This window comes from Artemia sp. Qi Xiang Cuo, chromosome 10, assembly GCF_049724085.1.
Source record: "Artemia sp. Qi Xiang Cuo chromosome 10, ASM4972408v1, whole genome shotgun sequence".
NCBI classification, from domain to species: Eukaryota; Metazoa; Arthropoda; class Branchiopoda; order Anostraca; family Artemiidae; genus Artemia; species Artemia sp. Qi Xiang Cuo.
The window spans coordinates 35,611,928-35,631,684 of record NC_142803.1 but is presented as its reverse complement, the minus strand read 5'-3'; the positions used below and the strand labels follow the sequence as shown (position 1 = coordinate 35,631,684).

At 35.7% G+C, this 19,757-nt stretch overlaps 1 protein-coding gene across 6 annotated transcripts in view; it reads left to right on the top strand.

Moving 5' to 3' along the window:
- DENR (density-regulated protein) overlaps positions 1-2,811 on the top strand; it is a 31,474-nt gene extending 28,663 nt beyond the window's left edge. For all 6 annotated transcript variants that reach the window (XM_089096212.1, XM_089096207.1, XM_089096211.1 and 3 more), the window contains one exon: positions 2,687-2,811. In XM_089096212.1, coding sequence (XP_088952338.1) covers positions 2,687-2,731 — 45 coding nt within the window. In that variant the 3' untranslated portion in view covers positions 2,732-2,811. The remainder of the gene's footprint in view (positions 1-2,686) is intronic.
- The last annotated feature ends 16,946 nt before the right edge of the window (positions 2,812-19,757 follow it).

Here is a 19,757-nt window from a genome sequence, read left to right as displayed (position 1 = left end):
AAGAAAAAACTGTAAATAAAAAGGTGGTTCAAGAAAGATATCTATTCTATAGTTTTATATAAATAGTAAAAGATAATCGCGAACACGCATTTCTTGAAAATTTTGAAAAAAAAAAGTTGAGAGCACTCGAAAGTAATGGCGAATAAAATAAAACGCACACCGTTGGAATCACCTTGGGCATAAACCCTTGATCGAATGTTTTGAGCCCCTCTTTTTTAAAAACTGAGTTACTGTTTTGTATGACTAGCAGTGATGCATCTCCTTTAATTTTAATTTTAGTACACAGAACCTTGGAATCTTGGAGTGATTTGCCTGTAGAGCCGAACTGTAATTCCTAGCTGATATTAATTATATTTATCAGGCATTAGAATGGGTCATTATAGTTTGAGATATTTTACAATTCGTTTAATGTTGTCACTAATAAATAATTAATCTTTGGGTCAATGAGGTAATGTTGCACCCAATCTATCAATGTTTTGTAAATAAAATATCTGTGTCAATGTTACCGTGAATGTGCGAAATTGGTGAATGTCTGACATTCACCGGTGAATGTCTGAATTACCTTTTTTTCTCCTTGAATTTAGTCAGCCTTACCAGTCAACTTTTTCAGTTTAATGCTAGGTTTAATGTTGACAGGTTAGGTTATGTTAGATTGGTTTAGTTTTGTAAACCATTTCAGATATTTATAATCAAATTAACCTAATTGAACCCAATTTAAACTAACATAACCTAACTTTAACTTTTTTTATTTTTATTTTTTTTTTTTTTATTTACAAACGGGTTACAATAAATAAATAAACAAACATCTCATTTAAAAAAACACAATCCAATGCATTACTGCATGCCGGACAAAACCCGAAAAAAAAAAAAGAAAAACACTTTAAAAAATATATATAATATTTTCTATTATTATCATTTATTTCCTCGGACCCTAATGTAACCCAAAAAGGGTCCAACCCAAAGACAAATAAATATCTTCTCTTACCATCATAGCTTGCATAAAGTTGAAAAAGCTGACTCCCAAAGCTAATTGAATCCAAGCAGAAAAAAGGAATTCCAGACATTCACCGGTGAATACCGACATTAGCTGGATTTTGGACATTCACGGTAACATCAACAGCCCAAGTATAACCTCCGAATGTTTTTTGGACTATGTAGGGTGTCCCCTGTAAAGAGGTACAAGTCAATAATAAAAAAAATAAGCATGGTTGGAACCAAGTGCTAATAGTAATTAGAGGGGAATGTAAGAAAAATGTATTTTAGGGTCAGAGGAGTGCATACCACTGATAAGGGGACTGGAGGTAGCTTCATAATTTAAACTTTGAAAGATTTATTTTCTTCTCGGACTCGTTGTGATTCTCGCTGTTGCTTCTCTTTTAACCGCAGATTTCATTTATGATCCGGCCTGATCGTCCTTGTCACTTTTCTACTAACCGCAGATTTTATTTTCCATTATTTTCTTTAAGATTCGTGGGGATGCTTTATGTTGCATGTCATCTAGCCGCACATCTTGTTTGCGCTTCATTTTGTGCATCATTACATCAGACATTTTCCTTGCCTTTTGCTTTAGCTGTTCGGATGCATTCAAAATTGTTTTCAAGATAAAATTATACATGCATAAATAAATATACAGTTGCTCGTTTAAAAGGAGTGTGTATATTCGTTATTCTTTAGTTTTAAGGCATGAGGTGTCAAATAAGCTATTTCAATTTAGTTAAGAAATTCTGGCGTGAAATTGATTCCTACTTTCTGTTAATGCATCAACGAATTATCTATTTTATAGGTTCTGTTTTCTTCTGGGACTCGTTGTGATTCTCACTGTTGCATCTCTTCTAACTGCAGATTCCATTTACGATTCGACGTATTTGCTCTGATGCTGGTTGTCACATGTCTTCTTGCCGCAGATCTCGTTTGCGCTTCATTTTCGTGCATCATTACCTCCAAAGTTTTTCTATGCGTTTTACTTTAGCTGTTCCGGTTCATTCAAAATCATTTGTAATATCGCATGCCGTCATAGATACTAAAAAAAACTTCTTTTTTGGCTTTCCCCCAGTCGTCATGTTTTTGCTTTAATTGCGTTGGTTATATAGTTCAGCACCAAGCAGGAATGTTCCAATGCCTCTGCTCTATAGCATATCTAAAATACGCATTGGTATAATCATCGTTTTATTCTATAGTTTCGAGTCATAGGGTGGCAAATCAAAAATATCAGTTGAATTAAGAAATTCTGTCGCGATTTCAATTCTCTTTTGTGGCAACAATTCTTGGGCAGTTTTTCTGGAAAATATGTAGAAAATCCTCCTCAATTTTTTGGAGTGCCAATGCACTCCAGAATCATATTTTAGAATCATACTTAGAATATACTTAGAATCATACTTTAGAATTCATATTTTAGAATCATATTTAGAATCATACTTGACCACTGTCATCACTGTAGCTTCCAGTTTTCTAATCTTGGTTCGCAGACTTATCTTCCTATTCTTCCAAATCTTTCGCAACTGTGATAAAACACCCTGTGCCTTGGCTATTCTACTTTTACAATTTAATCTGTTTACTTTGTTTAAGCAGTTATCGATTCTAGATTATCAGCTCTCCATTTTTGGCTTTTGTGTGACGAAGACTTGGGCAATTTTGGCTTCAGAAAAATATATATTTGTTGTTAAATTGAGCTCATCTTTTCTTACAGATTGATGAAGATAACATTGAAGATCTGGGAGAAGTGAAAAGATAAAGTCAATGGTAATTTTGTGAACAACATTCTCTTTTTTTCTGAATATTCGTAAGTGATTAAATAAGTTTATTCATATAAAACTTTGCCATCTTAATAGGCAGTGCTTTGTAAAGCCATCATATTTAAGCGGTTATATCCTGGTCCGAGGTTCTACCTGACATTTGCAGGGGTCAGTACTAAAATGAACATAGTAAATAAAAATAACTAGCTCATCAAGCTAGTTCAATACAGGTTTTATCAGTTATAGTTCTCGCTGTACTTTTTGGTACAGCTTCGGAATTAGCTTCAACTCTAGACAAGCGGCTGTCGAAACCAAAACACTTTCACCAGGCTCCATGAACAATGATAATACTAGTGTTGCTAACAATAATAATCAAGATGAATGTATCTAGTGTTCAGTAGCCCTAATGGGGGAGGGGGGTAACCCACTCCTACATTTCAGATATACCCCTTTTTTGATATTTCCATTGAAAAAAGGAAAATAAAAAAATATCTCAAATTCTCCCCCTCCCACAGATATTTTAGAAATACATTCCCGCCTCCTAACATTTTCATGAATAGATGCTTCTGCTAATAATGCAAATTGCAGATGTGCAGATTGGTTAAGCAGGACTGATAATAATTGTTGGGGAGAGCAGATCTAACTTGAGTTAAAAAGACTTAAGGGAAGTGGTCCTTAGAGCTGACCTGAGAATTTTTAATTACTATTTTTCCTTGCACTAAACCTGTCTTCTCCATAATAAACGAATAGAATAAGAATTCTATAATTATTTTAACATATAATACGATTGCAAAAAATGCTCGCGCTTGTTAATTAACATAGATACAAATTGGAAGCAATGATAAATGAAGGGAATATTTTTGCTGCTAATACAAAAAAAAATTAATTTAATTTACTGTCCGTGTCGCGACAATATTAAGTTTAAACTAGTATTATTTTTCTTGATGCTAGCTACAAATTTATAATATCCTTGAAGGGCAGATGCTCATTATGATCATAGTGAAACCCTTTTTTTATTTTCTTTATTGGGGCCACTGTGATTGGATTCTTTTCTCTTGTTTGGGTTGAAGCTCCTTTGTATTTTTATTGCATATAGCTAAAAACAGTAGGGCTCTTTAATATAACTTTGGCCCCCGTTTAAATCGTATATTGAGTCTTAAAATGAAATCTTTGAATCTATGAGGAGGTGAGAAAATATTTTACATTTGCCATTTTAGTCTGAATCTAAATGACCGAAAAGATTAGTGATCATTGAAAAAGTGCTTTGCGCAGGATAAGGTTTGTTTAACCAGGTTCTTATAGGTAGTAGTAAGATGCCCAACTGAAATTCAGGCTTGATTACTGGAATAATTTGAGTCGGACAAATCTCTGGAAGGGTATTAGTTTTGCTTCTGTTTAATACCTTTATATTGATTTCATGGCCCAATTCCTTTGGAATAAAATCATTTCTTTGTGTACTGAAGACTGCCTCCACACTTGGGGAAAGGGGGTCCCCTCCCCAGGGAAAATTGAATACCATTTTCCTAACTTGGTTTTGTGCTAGAACTTATCCTTCCTCTAAAAAAATCCCCTGACCCACCCTCGCCCTTGGTACCAGATCTGAGTCCACCTATGCCAGAAACAATATTTTATTAAAGGGGATATACCTTCGGTTTTCTTATTATTCAAACACAGATATGTTACCACTTCAATTTTTTTCCCGTGGAGATTTGTAGTTATGTTCATGAAAACTTAAAGGTCTGCGCAAGAGAACTAAGCAGCAAATTGAGGTGAATGTTGATATCTCATTTAGTACTAGATTTTGCCAAGAATACTACATTTTTTTTCTTAAGATTATAACACACTCTTAAAATGTATGGGGCCTTCGTGCCTAAGACCTAATGTTATGTTATTGGAGCGAGCCCCTCTATCTGAAACTAACTGCTTAGAGAAGGGGCGACTTGTATTTGGGTATTTGCCGTTACAGCAAGAAATGGTCAGAAATACACTCCAGGATGATAGTGAATCTTTTTTCATGATTGGTAATAGGTTACCAAAATACTTTGGAAGCAAGTTAGATCTTTGGTTTAGATAAGGAACCAACCTAAAATTTAGGTTAAAAAAAAGTTTTCAACATTTCTTGGTGACACTGTTTAAAATTGTAATTGTTTTTTGTTTTTTTAAGTCTAAGCCTCTCCAAAAACTCTCACAGGTGTTGACCCGATAGATAAAAAAAAAGTGTGAAATTCGAGAGGCGATGGACCATTGCACATTTGACAGATTTTTTTCGAAGGAGGGAGGGGATGGTAAGTTTGTTTAGCACTAGAATCTCTCATTAGATAATCCTTAATGGTTTGCCAGTTTCTTCTATAAAAGAACTGACTTTCAATGTACGTGGAGGCTGATTGTGTCCAAGTGTGTAGTGTCGACGATCAAGTTCATTGGGTAGTTAAGCACTACCAGTTTCCAAAGCTAGATGTAACCCTGACTGAGATGTAACCCTGGACTGAGTCAGGGGCGGATCCAGGATTTTCTTTAGGGGGGGGGGCAAAATAGGTTTTTCCCATAAACGTTCATTAAGGGCCAGTTTAAATAACGCAAACTTGCATTATTTAAATAAATTACACTACTTTGAACTACGTTAGGGGGGCGCCCCCCTCCCCCCTGGATCCGCCACTGGACTGAGTTTACATGGCAAAAATCCTGTTAAATCGTCAGATGTTTCCAGGCTTTAGGAAATCCTATCTGTCTGGTGGCAGGCTCCTTAATTTTTACTAGGGACGACATCTCAAACTGATAGCCTACGCTTGAGCAACCTCACAATAAATTTTAAAGTATAAATTTTAACTCTAGACTAAAGCAAATTCTGCTTGGGACGTTACGGCTTGAAAAGTTGACCTTTTGTAATAAAGATCAAAGCGCAGACCTATGTTTTGAAGCGTATTATAACCGTATAGTTTGATGGACATAGTATTAATAATTCCCCAATTTTCTATTATTTATTTTCAATACATGTGCACTTGATTTTTTTTTGTCAATGAATTATGAAAAAAGCAAACAGTAATTTTAGAAATAGTTGAATTGATAAGAGTGCCCACTAACACTCAATCAGGACACAGTGATATGGCAAGCAACAAGAGATGAGGAGCCGAACCTTGAAGTCTGGTTCTTATTGAATTTGATGTGGCGATTTGGATGTAATTCAGTCAAAGGGTTGACTGTGAATTTTGAATTCAACGTGGTGTTGCGAAATGATTCGGTTACCATAATATGTAAAAAATAAGCACTTATTCCACTGACGAAAATTCTTAGTGCACACGACAAAATACGGCAACAATAGTGACTGGAAACTTTTTTGGAAATAGCTGCATTGGATTTCTCTAATCAAAACGAGGAAATTAATAAAATGGAGCTTATTTATCTCTAAGACAGGGGAATAGAATAAAGCAAAAGAATATTTCCATTGTACAAAAACCAATCTTTATCAGCAGTCATGTTTCAAACCACTAAAGAATCGAAATTTCATCAGTAGCCTATTTATGATTGTAAGCCTCACTGTCACGCCAAAGCCGGACTTGAGATCTTCTATAAACAGTTTTCTTTTTCCTAGCCAACTTGGCAGTTGAACTTTACTTTTCAAAAGAATTAAACCATTCTTGATTTGAAAGAACTCAATGAATTTTTAGTGTTTCCAGTACTGGGGGTATAACCCAAACCTTATATTCGGAGTTGGTATTACTTCCTATCATTGTTCAAGGTGACGCTGTTAGGCAATTGCCTCTCGGAAAACCAGTTATAGGTTGTGTCCGCTCTTGAAGTGGACAGAAGAGTGTCCACTAAATGCAAAATCCACTGATTTTACATTTTCATCCCTCTACTGATTTTGCATGGAATTTGGTGACTTAATTCAGATAAGAAATGCCCAACAGCTGGACGAGGATTATTTGGAATTAATTCCTTCTTTTTGTTGTCCATATTACTTCCATGAAAACTTGGATTTTACCGCAAAGAATGGTGGTCTAGACTGCAATTAATAATAAAAACTTTTTATGTAAAAGAAGTTTTTCAATGAAAAGTAAAGAGCTACATTAAATCAAAGATGAGCAAAAATAAAGTCAAATAAATTTTCAAGTCTTAAACTACCATAAACCACCATCCATAAACAAATGAAACCCTAAACGAACAGAAATTATAACAAATAACCAAGTGAAACTCAAAACGAACAGGAACTAAGGAAAATAGGGCTGACGCCCCCCTGTCTTCTAAAGACCGCAATATAATTTGCACTTCACTGAAAACAATGCTTATTTTGAGCCATGTATTTTTATTTCTCATAATATAAAAAAATCACCATCATAACAAAGAGTACTAATAATACTGGTATCCATTCCTGAAAGAATTAATAGTTTTGAATTTATTAAAGTTAAAAAAAATACAAAATATTTAAAATATATTTTGTTTCCAGTAAAGTGCAAATTATCCAGTAGTGCTATCCAGTAAATTGACTTAATTTTTATCATATTTGGTTCAATGCTGCTCTTTATTTTTCTTTAGAAAACTTCTTTTGCAGACAAATTAAAACAAAATTAATTTCTGTTTGTTTTCCGTTGGTTAAGAAACGAATATTTTAAATCCTTTCTGTTTTTCTCTATAAAGAATCCAGATTTTGGCTTGTTTATATGTCGACAAAATTTTGCAACAATTTTTAACAATAGTTGTTCTGTAATGCTTTAAATTAAAGGATATGGGGGGAAAATATTCAAATATATGGTTTGAAAATCTGCAGGATCTTTGGGGTTCTATAGGGCTGACGGAATTCTAGCCCCCAGCATGCTACAACCCTGAAAATAGGCAAATATTGAGCAGATATCCCCCTACACATGCCCTGAAAGGTTCAACTTTATTCCCCTAACCTTTCCTGAGATATTACAGATACACCCTTTTTGCCAACCTTTGATCCGCATAGTGCATTTTGATTTAGTTCAGTTTCCCATTCAACATATCCTGACACTTTAACTTCATACTTTCAGCCATTCCTAAGACATCGCAGATATGCCGTATGGAAAAAACTAGACACACACAGATGTCTTTTGATTTAATTTAACATCCGCACAAAATTAATACCCTTTTCTATTCCCATGACATTGTATCTGTGCAATTTTGACAACCTATAGGCACTTAAACCCTTTGGTTTTAGTTCAATAGTAGTAACAGAAGTAGTAATAATAGTAGCCCTGAAAGTTTCAACTTAATACCCTCAGGCCTCAGCTATTCTTGATATATTGCTGATACGTCCTATTAACAACCGGAGTTCACATAGTATCTTTTGATTTAGTTCTGAAGCAACAAAAGCTTCCCCTAAAAGTCTCTACTTTATGCTATATTCCAGTCCTAGGATATCCCGCCTATGTCATTTTGTCAACCTGGATGCACGTAAACAATTTTTATTTAGTTCAATGGTAGCAGTAGTAGGAAAAGTAGTAGTAATATTAGTATCCCTGAAAGGTTTAGCTTAATACCCTATGACGTTGCTGAGAAATTGTTCAGACACTTCTTTGATAGCCCACATGTACATACTGCCTTTTGATTCCGTTCAACCTTTACCTTAAAATCCCCCGAAAGCTCAACACTGCCCTCACCGTTCCCTGAAAGTTTTACCTAATACCCCCTAGCATTGGCAATAAAGTAATCGTAGTAGCAGAAGTAATAGCCGGAGCATTGGGAGTAGTGGTAGTGATAGCAGCAGTAATATTAGTATTAGTAGCTGTAATAGTTTTCACATTGTGCCTTTTTCGTCTAGTTCAATATCCTCTCCTCAAGCCCTAATAGTTTCAACTTAATACTTTTAGAAGTTTCTAAGATATTGCTGATACGCCCTTTTGATAAGCTCCATGCACATTGTGGGTTTTAATTTAGCCAGGTATCCCCCTCAACAATCCCCAAAGTATTACCGTTAATCTTAGTAACAGTAGTACCAATGGCAGTAGCGGTAGTAGTACTACTAGTAGTAGTAATAGTATGCAAATAGTAAATTTTTACTATTTCAACATCCCTCTGAAAATTCCCTGAAGGTTTCATCTCAATACCCTTAGCCTCGGTAGTAGTAGGCGTATTTTTAGTAGTAGTAGTAGCAGTATCCGCTGAGTGCCTTTTGGTCAGTTCATCATCCCTTCCAACGTGTCCTTAAAGTTTCAACTTAATACTCTAAGCCGTTCCCGGGAAATCGGTCATACACATTTTGGGGACCTGAATGCACATTGTATGTTCTGATTTAGTTCAACGTCTGATAAATATTCTCTGGAAGTTTCACCTTAATATCCTCAGCCTCAGTAGACGTGGTAGTCGTAGCAGTAGCAACAGTGGTAATATAAGATAAAAAATTTATTTCCGAAAAATGGCTATCACAAGCGCGTGTGGGCCGAATTCGCACTCTAGAGTCGAAAAGTACACACGCACACACAAAGGAAAAAAGAGAAACAACCAAATTTAAGTCAAGAAAAATTTATCAAAATGGCTGTAAAAAATTTAAAAACGATTATCACGCAGGATTAAAGGGGAATAAACTAAATAAAAAGACAAGGACAATTTAGTCTTGAGACTAAAACCTACAGAGCACAATTTAGTTAAAAAAAACATAGAAAGAAAGCTCAAAATTTGCAAAATAAACATTAAACAATTGTAAAGTAAAAAAAAGGGAGACTCACTCATGTTACATATCCACTCTGGTACGGGACAAAAATTCTTCTATATCTTTCTGTGGACAGCTTTATTGGGGTAAGAAGCTGTCATTTTTGTAGAAGCAGAACAAGGTCAAAGGGGAGAAAATTGACTTGGGAAAAGGGAATTTGTCCATGAGTTATTGAATGTGTTGTTGGCGAAACGCAAGAAAATTTTTGTTCTCCTTTTGCTAAGGGTCTTATAGCAACTGAACTTATAGGTCACAGAAGCTAATAGAGTTGCTTCGAGTAGAACACCAAAGCAACTGGATAAAATAAAGTGAAAATGAAGTAATTATTCTGTTACGAAATAATCCTATTGTTTGCCTCTATTGCTCTAATTCTCCTGGGTTTTGTATTTAACCTGTTCCCCTGGTGATTTTGTGCTAGAAATTGGGTCAATATTCAAATTACCTATATCTCTATTTATCGAAATATTAGTAAGAATGTTCTTTTTTATTTCAATAGCCTCCCTAGACCACTTGTCAACCCTCTATTCTTAGATATGACCGTGGAATCATCGAATTGTATGTAATGATCAAAGTGGTAGAAAATGTGTCTAACCACCCTGATGAAAACGTGTGGGTGGTAAAATTTGTCCCACGGACAAATACATAAAGGCAACAGGAATTGAACTAGGGCACTGAAACAGAATTTACACATAACCCCATACTTTTATAATAAGTTTTACCCAAGAGGCTATTCCGCGCCCAACATCTATGGTCTACCCAAAATTCATAAGACTTGAGCCCCCTCCAAAAATTTTATCAACTTTTCCGTCACCTGTTTCCAAATTAGAAAAATGGTTGTCAGTGGCACTCCGTCTCCTTTTAGGAACACAAAAGTCTTATTTTAAAAAATCCTCTGATCTCACTAATAAATGAAAAAAAAATTGAACGGGAGGAGAATTCCGTTCTCTGAAGTTTTGATGCTATTTCAGTGTAATCTAATTTTAATGTAAAAATTGCGAATATATATTAAATAATAAATTACAAAAACATTTAGATTTGTTGCAGGATGTAACATTGCCGAGCTTGGATGTTGGATGTTGTTGAACTCTAGTAAATGAATATTCTCCTTATTTGGGCTTTAGAGGAGTTTTACAAGCATGTATTTTACCTATGGGAGTCCTTTTAGTCCTCTGTTGGCAAACCTTTTCATGGATTTTACTGAAACGCCCTCTATGCGTATTTTTAGATTTTCCCCTTGTGTATGGGATAGGTTCATGGATGAGGTAGTATGTATTTGGAAACACGGATTTGAATCCTTAGACCTTTTTCGTCAACATTTAAATAGTTTTGATAAGAATGTAAGATTTACAGTTGAATTTGAAGAAAATAACAAGCTACCATTTCTTGGCATTTTATTAATTAAAATGATTTCCATTTGCTTTTCAAACAGTTCGTGTAACGAACTTTAAGTAAGGAGCGACCCGGCTCAATGGGAACCGAAACTCTAGAAAACGGGTTTTTGATACCAATAGATACATCAAAAGAATCAAATTTCAATGCTGATTTCAAATCTATAACTTTCATCAAGTTTAGTGTTACCCATCAAAAGTTACGCGCCTGAGAAAATTTGGCTGATTTTCAAAAAAAGGGGAAAAGACCCCCTGAAAGTTATAGACCCTTAATGAAAATCACACCATCAGATTCAGCGTATCAGGGAACCCTGTTGTAGAGGTTTCAAGTTCCTATCTGCAGAAATGTAGAATTTTGTAATTTTTACCTGAAGAAAAATCATGGATGTGGGTTTGTTTGTTTTTTGTTGTTTTTTTTTTCAGGGGTGATCTTATAAATTCAGTGGTCCTAGAATATCACAAAACGGCTCATTCGAAAGGAAAATAAAAGTTCTAGTACCATTTCTAAATGACCAAAAAAATTGTAGGGCAACTAGGCCCCTTCCCACGCTCATATTTTTCCCAAAGTCACCCGATCAAAATTTTTAGATAGCCATTTTGTTCAGTATGGTCTAAAATATGATAACTATGTCTTTTAGGATGACTTGATCCCCCGAAGTCCCCGGGGGAGGGCTAAAAGTTATGAACTTTACCCAATGTTAACATATAGTATTGGTTATTGGGAAGTATACAGACGTTTTCAGGAGGTTTTTTTTCTGGTAGTGGGGGGGGGGGGTTCGGGGGTTATGTTGGAGGATCTGTCCATGAAGGAAGTTTTCATGCGGGAAGGGAAATTGCCATGAAGGGGGCGCCGGACTTGCCAGCATTATTTATTGGTTATTGGGAAGTATACAGACATTTTCAGGAAGGATTTTTTTTTCTGGAGGGTGGGGCTGGAGGAGGGGGTTACTCGGGAGAATCTTTCCGTGGAGGATGTTTCATTGGCGTAGGGGACATTTCTATGAAGGGGGCGCCGGATTTCCAAGCATTATTTAAAAAAAGATCAGAAATAAAATTTAAAAAAAACAAGTTTTTTTCAACTGAAAATAAGAAGCAACATTAGAACTTAAAACGAACAGAAATTATAACGTATATGAGGGGGTTCTCCCCAAGTCAATACCTCGCTCTTTACGCTACAGTTTTTTAGTGCTTTCAAAAGAGCTATCTATTCTAATTAAACGGCCTTTGTGATTCAGGGGTTTGTGAATTAAAATTTTTTTTAACTTTTAACGTAAAGAGCGTGGTATTGACTAAGGGGAGAACCCCCTCATATACGTAATAACATATACGTAATAAGAAAAAACAATAAAAAAACAAGCGATACGGCTCAATAGTGATCGAAACTTTTAAAAACGGAATTTTGATGTCAATAAATGTATCAAAAGAATGGGTTTATAATGCTGATTCTAAATATATAAACTTCATTAAGTTTAGTATTACTCATCAAAGGCTACGAGCCTGAGAAAATTTACCCGATTTTTTAAAGAGGGGGGAAACATCCCCTACAAGTGAATCAATTTTAATGAAAATCACACCGTCAGATTCAGCGTATCAGAAAACCCTATTACATAGGTTTCAAGCTCATATCTGCAAAAATCTGCAACTTTGTATTTTTTGCCAGAAGAAAAACATACGAATATAGAAGTTAGTTACGTAAGTTAATTAGTAAATTACGTCATAACCAAATTTAGAGACATCCATTTAGCAAAAGAAAAGTAAAAATTTTATGCAAATTTTGTTTACTTATTCAATGACGGTGAGCCAAAATAAAAGCTGCATTAACTAAAAAACGATCAGAAATTAAATAAAAAAAACAAGTTTTTTAAACTGAAAGTAAGGAGCGACATTAAAACTTAAAACGAACAGACATTATTCCGTATATTAAAGGGGTTGTCCCCTCCTAAGCGCCTCGCTCTTTACGCTAAAGTTTGACTTTCTAACAACTCTATTTTTTTTTAAACAATAAAAAACTTTAGCGTAAAGAGCGAGGCGTTGAGGAGGTGACAGCCCCTTTCATATACAGAATAATTTCTGTTCGTTTTAAGTTTTAATGTCGCTCCTTACTTTCAGTTTAAAAAACTTGTTTTTTTTTATTTAATCTCAATATAAAGAAAGCCTACACACAGTGATAGATATCTGAATTTTCACTCTTGCCACCCAGTCTCGGTGAAGAGAGGAGTATTAATTTCATTAGTGGATGGGGCTTTCAGAATTTGTTCCCAGGAATTTCTAGATTCAGAGTTATTGTTTTTAAAAGACATTTTATTTTTTAATGGTTACCCAATTCAACTCAAAAACGAAATAATAGAAAGTGGACAGATTAAGCATTATGATAAATTAATTGGGGTTTCACAGTCTTCAGAATTGAATTTTCCTAAAAGTTATAATTCTTTACCATATGTACCGGATATAGGGAAAAACTTAAACGGATTTTACGCAAATATAACATTGATACATGTTTTCAGTCAATATGACCATTAGCAGTTTCCTAAATTCTGGAAATGATTTGACTCATGGTAATTTGGCTAGTGTGGTGTGCAGTATTCCTTCTTCTTGGGGTGGCCGAACGCACTAGCAATTTGTTGAACGATTTATTGCAAGACCCAGATCGAGTACAAACGGGCATTTTGGGACATAAACACAGGTTCATTTGATAAAAACATTTAGGAAGAACTCTACGGTCGAATTTAACTTTAAACAAAAATATAGAAGATTGGACACAAAGAATTACAGGGAGAATAGCCACAATACTATGCAACGGTTCTGTAATTGATTTATTTGCAAAAGGGAAGGAGACGGTAGAAATGACTTAAGGACACGAGCAGCCTCATTCTGTATCTTTTGAATGGAATAAGATTAGACTGAAACTTATTTAGGTAAACCAATCCCGCATAATCAAAATGAAATTGTCCTAAAGTAAAATAAAGTGACTTGAGTGCAGAGTCACTTGTAGATTGTAGAAATGATGACGTGATATATACGATGGTCGAAAGTTGCCTACTGAAATTTTTCGGTAGAGGGTGGGATTGTAAACTTGTTTTTACCTGCAAAACAAGTTCATGGTATTTCTAGCTGTTACATAATTTTCACTTTTGTATTAGTTTTGTTCAGTATTGAAGAAAACAAGTTCAGTATTCAGTCAGTGTAGAAAACCCTAATGTGGCCAAACTTATATACTTACATAGAATTTACATATTAAAAACTTTCGATTCAATAGATTAAAATATTTTATAAAGAAAACTAAGTTTTTCTAAGTTACTAAGTTAACTAAGTTAACTAAGTTTTTCAACCGGTTCATAATACCAACGCCCCTTAATGCTTTCGCACGAACAACATAGATGTGATCATTCCATGAAAGATTCTTGTCGGTACCTACACCTAGATAACGAATACTTCTCACTCTTTCAATGGACGATAAACCGTCTTCAAGCATAACGCAAAAGTTAGTTAGTTTTGGAAACCGGCACCAAACTCTACAATAAATAATAAGTTCAGTATTATTTCTTATTATTATTTTTCTTATTTTTTGCGTGGGAAATATTTATTTGAAGCTCATGTAAATGCTCACTTTATGATTTTCTAGTTATAACCTGAGCAGCTAGCATTGTATTATTAATACCTTCTCAGCCTAAACAAGATTTGGCAGCCTCATTAATCATCATGAGCCCTATTACTTTCCTATGCACCCTATCTTTCCTGCCTGAGTTAATCAGTTCTAAATCAACTAATGTCAGGTTTCCTATCCCTGTGACACGTGTTTCTGAAAATATTATTAAGTTCAGTTCCAAGGGTCTGAATTCGTCAGTCAAAATGTCGGTTAAATTGGTGTTTTTTAACATTAAAAATTCCAAATTTCCATTTTCTTTAAATCATAGAAGTTATTATAGCCTCAGGAAAAGCCATGATCCCAGAACCAGAGCAGGACGGACTAAAAAATATTCTCAAGTCTACTCATAGCGCTGAATCCGGCGTAAAACCGGATAGCAAAAGGCTCCTGGAACTTCCGGGATGATTGGGTGCTTTTTGTAATCCTAGACCCATTTTGGTCACAACACAGTTTTCTATTCTTGGCGATGCTCTTCTATCAACAACAGTCGAAATCCTGCACAAGCTGTATCAAGCCTATTACCTCCAACTCATAATACATTCACGTTTACAAACATTATGCTACTAGCAGTAGAAGCATCCAAATATTATCTTTCGCTCAGTTAAACATCCCCCAGAGCAACTCCTCAAGTTTCAACTTAATATTCCAAGCTGTTCCTAATATATTTCTGATACTGCCTTTTAACAACCTATATGCATACAGTGTGTTTTAATTTAATTCAGCTTCCCCTTCAATATTCTCTGAAATTTTCACATTATTAGCCTTAGTAGTAGTAGTAGTACAATTATAGTAGTATAGTAGTAATATAGTCGTAGTATTAGTAGTAGTAGTAGTAGGATTAATAGTTGCACTAACAGTTCTAGCAGTAGTACTAGTAGCAGTAGTAGTGTGCACAAGCTGCATTTTGACCAGTTGGACACCCCCCCCTCATCATGCCCTGGAAGCATCAGCCTAATCCTCTAACCCGTTCCAAAGACATGTGTTGATGCACCCTTTTTACAATGTGTATGTGTACAGTGTGATTTAGTTCAACATCTCCTTAAACATTTCCTGAAAGTTTCATCTTAGTATCCTCAACCTTAGTAGTCGCAACAAAAGTAGTAGTTGTATTAGCTGTGGTGGTAGTTGTAGTAGTAGTGGTAGTACGGTAACTTGATCATTCCCCGGTGGTTCCAACTTATTTCCGTTGGCCATTTCAGAGGTACGCTCTTTTGATAACTTGTATTCATATAGGGCATTTGATTTAGTTCAGCTTTCCCTCAATATTTCCTGAAGTTCTCACTTCATACCCTTAGCCTTGGCTGAGTAAGTATCATAGTGGTGGTAGTAGAAGGACTAGTAGCAGTAGTCTTATTACTAGTCGTAGCAGTAACTATATTTGCAATGCCAATGGTAGCAGTAGTAGTATGTACGTATTGCTTTTTGGTCAGTTGATCATTCCCCTCATCATGCCCTGGAAGTTTCAGATTAATACTCTAACACGTCCCTAATATATTCCTAATATGCCCTTTCGATAATATGTACGCGTGCAGTATGTTTTTATATAATTCAACTTTCCCTTAAAAGTTTCCTTAAACTTTGATCTTAGTATTGTCAGCCTTAATAGAGTCGCATTGTAATAGAAGTAGTAGTTGTATTAGCTGTAGTAGTAGTGGAGGTAGTAGTATTAGTAGTAGTAGTTGTAGTAATAGCAATAGTATTAGTAGTTGTTGTAATAGTAGCAGTAATAGTAGTAGTAGTAGTATCAGTAGTTGCAGTATTAGTAGCGTACACATATTGTCTTTAGGTAAATTGACGAACCCCCTCATTATTCCCCGAAAGTTCCGGCTTAATACCCTAAACCATTCCTGAGATACGCCTTTTCGGCAACTTGCATGCAGATAGTGCGTTTTGATTTAATGGACTCCTCGACATTCTCTGAAAACCTGTCCTTGGCCTTTTTTGACACCAAGGACCAATCATGCCCCCTTTTCCCGATAACAAATACTATAATATGCAAACTATGGGTGAGTTGCATAACTTATAGCCCCTGCCCCAAGGGCTGTGGGATGGTACTTGGACGTTTCAACTATGCTGAACAAGTAGCTATCTAAAAATTTGGATGTTTTTGGGGAAAAGGGGACGTGGAAGGGGGTTGGTTGGCCTCTAATCACTTTTTACTCTTAAAATGGGCACTAGGACTTTCAATTTCTAATCAAATGAGCTCCCTCCAAAGTTTCACGACAGCTCCTTCCATACGAATTGCCTTGGTGAAAAAATGAAATAAAAAATAAATAAATAATACATAGAGCTCACTTCGCTCTTCACTTAGCAGTGCTATTGCGCTGCTTAAGATGGATCTAGGCGTTCCCCTGAAAATCCCCCACCAAGTAAACTCCCCCTCCAAAAGAAAATCCCTCCGGAAAATTCTCTTGCTGTGGAATATTCCCCACCCACAGAAAATTCACCCTGCGAAAAATATCCCCTGGAAATTGCCCCCATATACCCCTTGGATAATTCCAGATGTTCCTTAGAAAGAAAATTGAAAATTGTCACCTAGTTAAGCCAGACCCAGTGCTCCAGCGTTGCCATAAAAGAGCCATAGAGGTTCAATGTATTAATTTCTATTTGTTTTTTCCTGGGGGCACTTCATATGGAAGGGGTGGTTATATAAACTTTGGAAGGGCCTCATTCGATTGTAAATTAAAAGTTCTAGTTCCCTTTTTAAGAGTTAAAAGTTATGGAGGGGGAGGGTATCAAGCCACCTCCCTCCCCCTCCCTGAGATTATTTTCTGCTTGAGAATGCAAATGTTGGATTGTAAGTAAAATTTTGGACAAGATTTGATTATTGCGTCAATATTTTCAATATTGAAATAATTTTACTAAAAAAAGTGGGATGGACAGAGACGGTTATTATTGTTCATGTGGATGGCAGTTCTGCGTAACTTAGTTTTCTACGTAGCTGAAGCCATCACGACCTCCTCAATAGTGTTCTCTGATGTTGACATACGTTGTGTACGTATGTATAAATACGTTTAAACATTTTATATAGGAAAAGAGGAAAATCACCATTTAAAATCTGAGTAAACAAAGCTTCTGGTAGTAATCGCCGCCCCACCCCCATCCCTCAAGAATTTCCTGGCAAGGCCCATGAGGATCTGCCTCCTCTCACCCCCCCCCCCTCTATGCAGGTAGTTATGTGAATGCAATATTTATACTACATAGAAAAAAGATTGTAACAATGAGAGTGATATTATTACTCCACTACTAATAATAGAGGTGTAGACCAAAAATATTCCCAGGAATCAAGAGGGATTCGAAATCAATTTCTACCCCCCCCCCCCTTCCCCAAAACTTGTTCTATATTTATATGAATGTTCACTGAGAGTTAAAACATTTGGGCATTAAGATGCACTTTTTGAGGCACCTGTCCCTCGCCAGTCGCCACTCTTTCAAATAGCTGATGTGTACTTACGCATCACTTCATATAATTTATAAGAACTATGAGGCAAATTAATTTAGTTAAATGAAGCTTCAATATAAATATAAAAAAGTAATAAAAAGGGAGGTATCTTCCCGCAGCACCTTTATCCAGGCTTAGTCCAAATGAAGGGAGATGATAGATTAACTGCTACCCTCCCATACCCATTCTTATATTTATCTGAAGTTTAACGGTGAATGATATAATTTGGGCATTGAAATGTACTCTTTTAGACATCTGGCACACACACCCTAGCCTACACAGTGACCCTTCGCCCCTACTTTATAAGTACATGATGTGCAATTATAGGTAACGAGACATAATTTCATGAAAAATCATTTAAATCAACTGAATTAAATTTTGCATTAAGATAAATGTCCATATTAAAAATTTATCTTGCATGAACTACGTGATTTTTTAAAGACGAATGTGCCACCATGTGGCATTACTTCCTTTGCAGCTGGAAGCTCAATACATAGTTTTTTCATACTTTTAAATCGATTGGAATTCTCAGAATTTTCAATCGATAGTAACTTAGTTCTCTTTGGGGTAAAATCACGCTTTCTTGGGATTTTTCGAAAACCAGGAAACTTGAGGTACCTATTTTTGTACTTTTTCTTTGGCTGCTCAATTTCGCGTGTGGGGGAGCTTTCCAAGAGGGAATTTTCAGCGGGGGGGGGGGGAATTTCCGGGGAAAACGCCGGCTCCCGCCTATGATATACGAAGGATATACGTGAATCACTTCAGTATTCTTTGGGGTATTTGCTGTAATCGCGCATTCAGTATATTTTTTTATTTATGATCTTATAAGATTTGTGATTTTATCTATTTATAATTTCCTATAATTGTTGCTCCCCCTCGCTTAGACGTTGAAGATTGCCCTTTTTTCGTATTTCAACTGAAAAAAATAGAATCGATCCCACTTTGATTTTGGAAACACACTTTGCCCACCCCCACCCTACAATTTCATGATTTGATGCGACTGTTGCACTTGATTTATGTGCTCTTGGAAATCAGGATTTTCGAGGAAGGAAAATCTGGGCTTAAAAAGAACAATAGAGACATCCATTTCAAGTAATCGTCGGTCATTCGTTAGACATTTCTTATCTGATTTCAATCATAAGTGTCAATGTGAAATCGACAAAGAATAGGGAATCTTTTTATTCTGTGCATAAGATGGGCTTTTTTCTAATAGCTAGGAATTGGGTCAGGTAGTGAGAACAATACACAGCCTTATTTGAGAAGAACGATAGCGATCAAAAATTTTTTAGGCCTGGACAACCACTAACGAAAGGATAAAAGAAATCAGAAGATTTAAAGAAGGCTCTTTCATTGACTATTTCAGGGGCTATTAAAAGTATATACGGATATTTTTTTTTATTTATTCTTCTACTACAATTAATTTTTCTATAACAACTATTCAACATAACCTCCATAAAGGACAATACCAATCTATAGGGGGTGCTTCCATTCTTTTAGACCATTCTAAGAAATCGGGTACCCTTTTATAAGCCATATTTTTGCTGAGTCTCTATTTTCGTCAGCACTATTCAAACAGACGCATTTCAACTGTTCTTTGTGTTTTGGGAATAAAAAGAAAGTTCAGATAGGGCTAGATTTGGGCTGTAACCTGGGTTTAGCATCAATTTCCTCCTAGATTCTCTCAAATCTTCTCATTTGACGCGAGAAGAATGCGCTGGAATGTTTTGATGATGGACGAGGATTCCACGCTGGAGCTTTCCTGAACGCTTTTTAGCTAATTTTGCTCTCAATTTTCTCGAAAATTCTACATAACAGGCTTTGGGACACTTTTTAGTCCTCCTAAAAAGTGTATAATTCATCTCCTTCGGAGTTGCAGAAAACG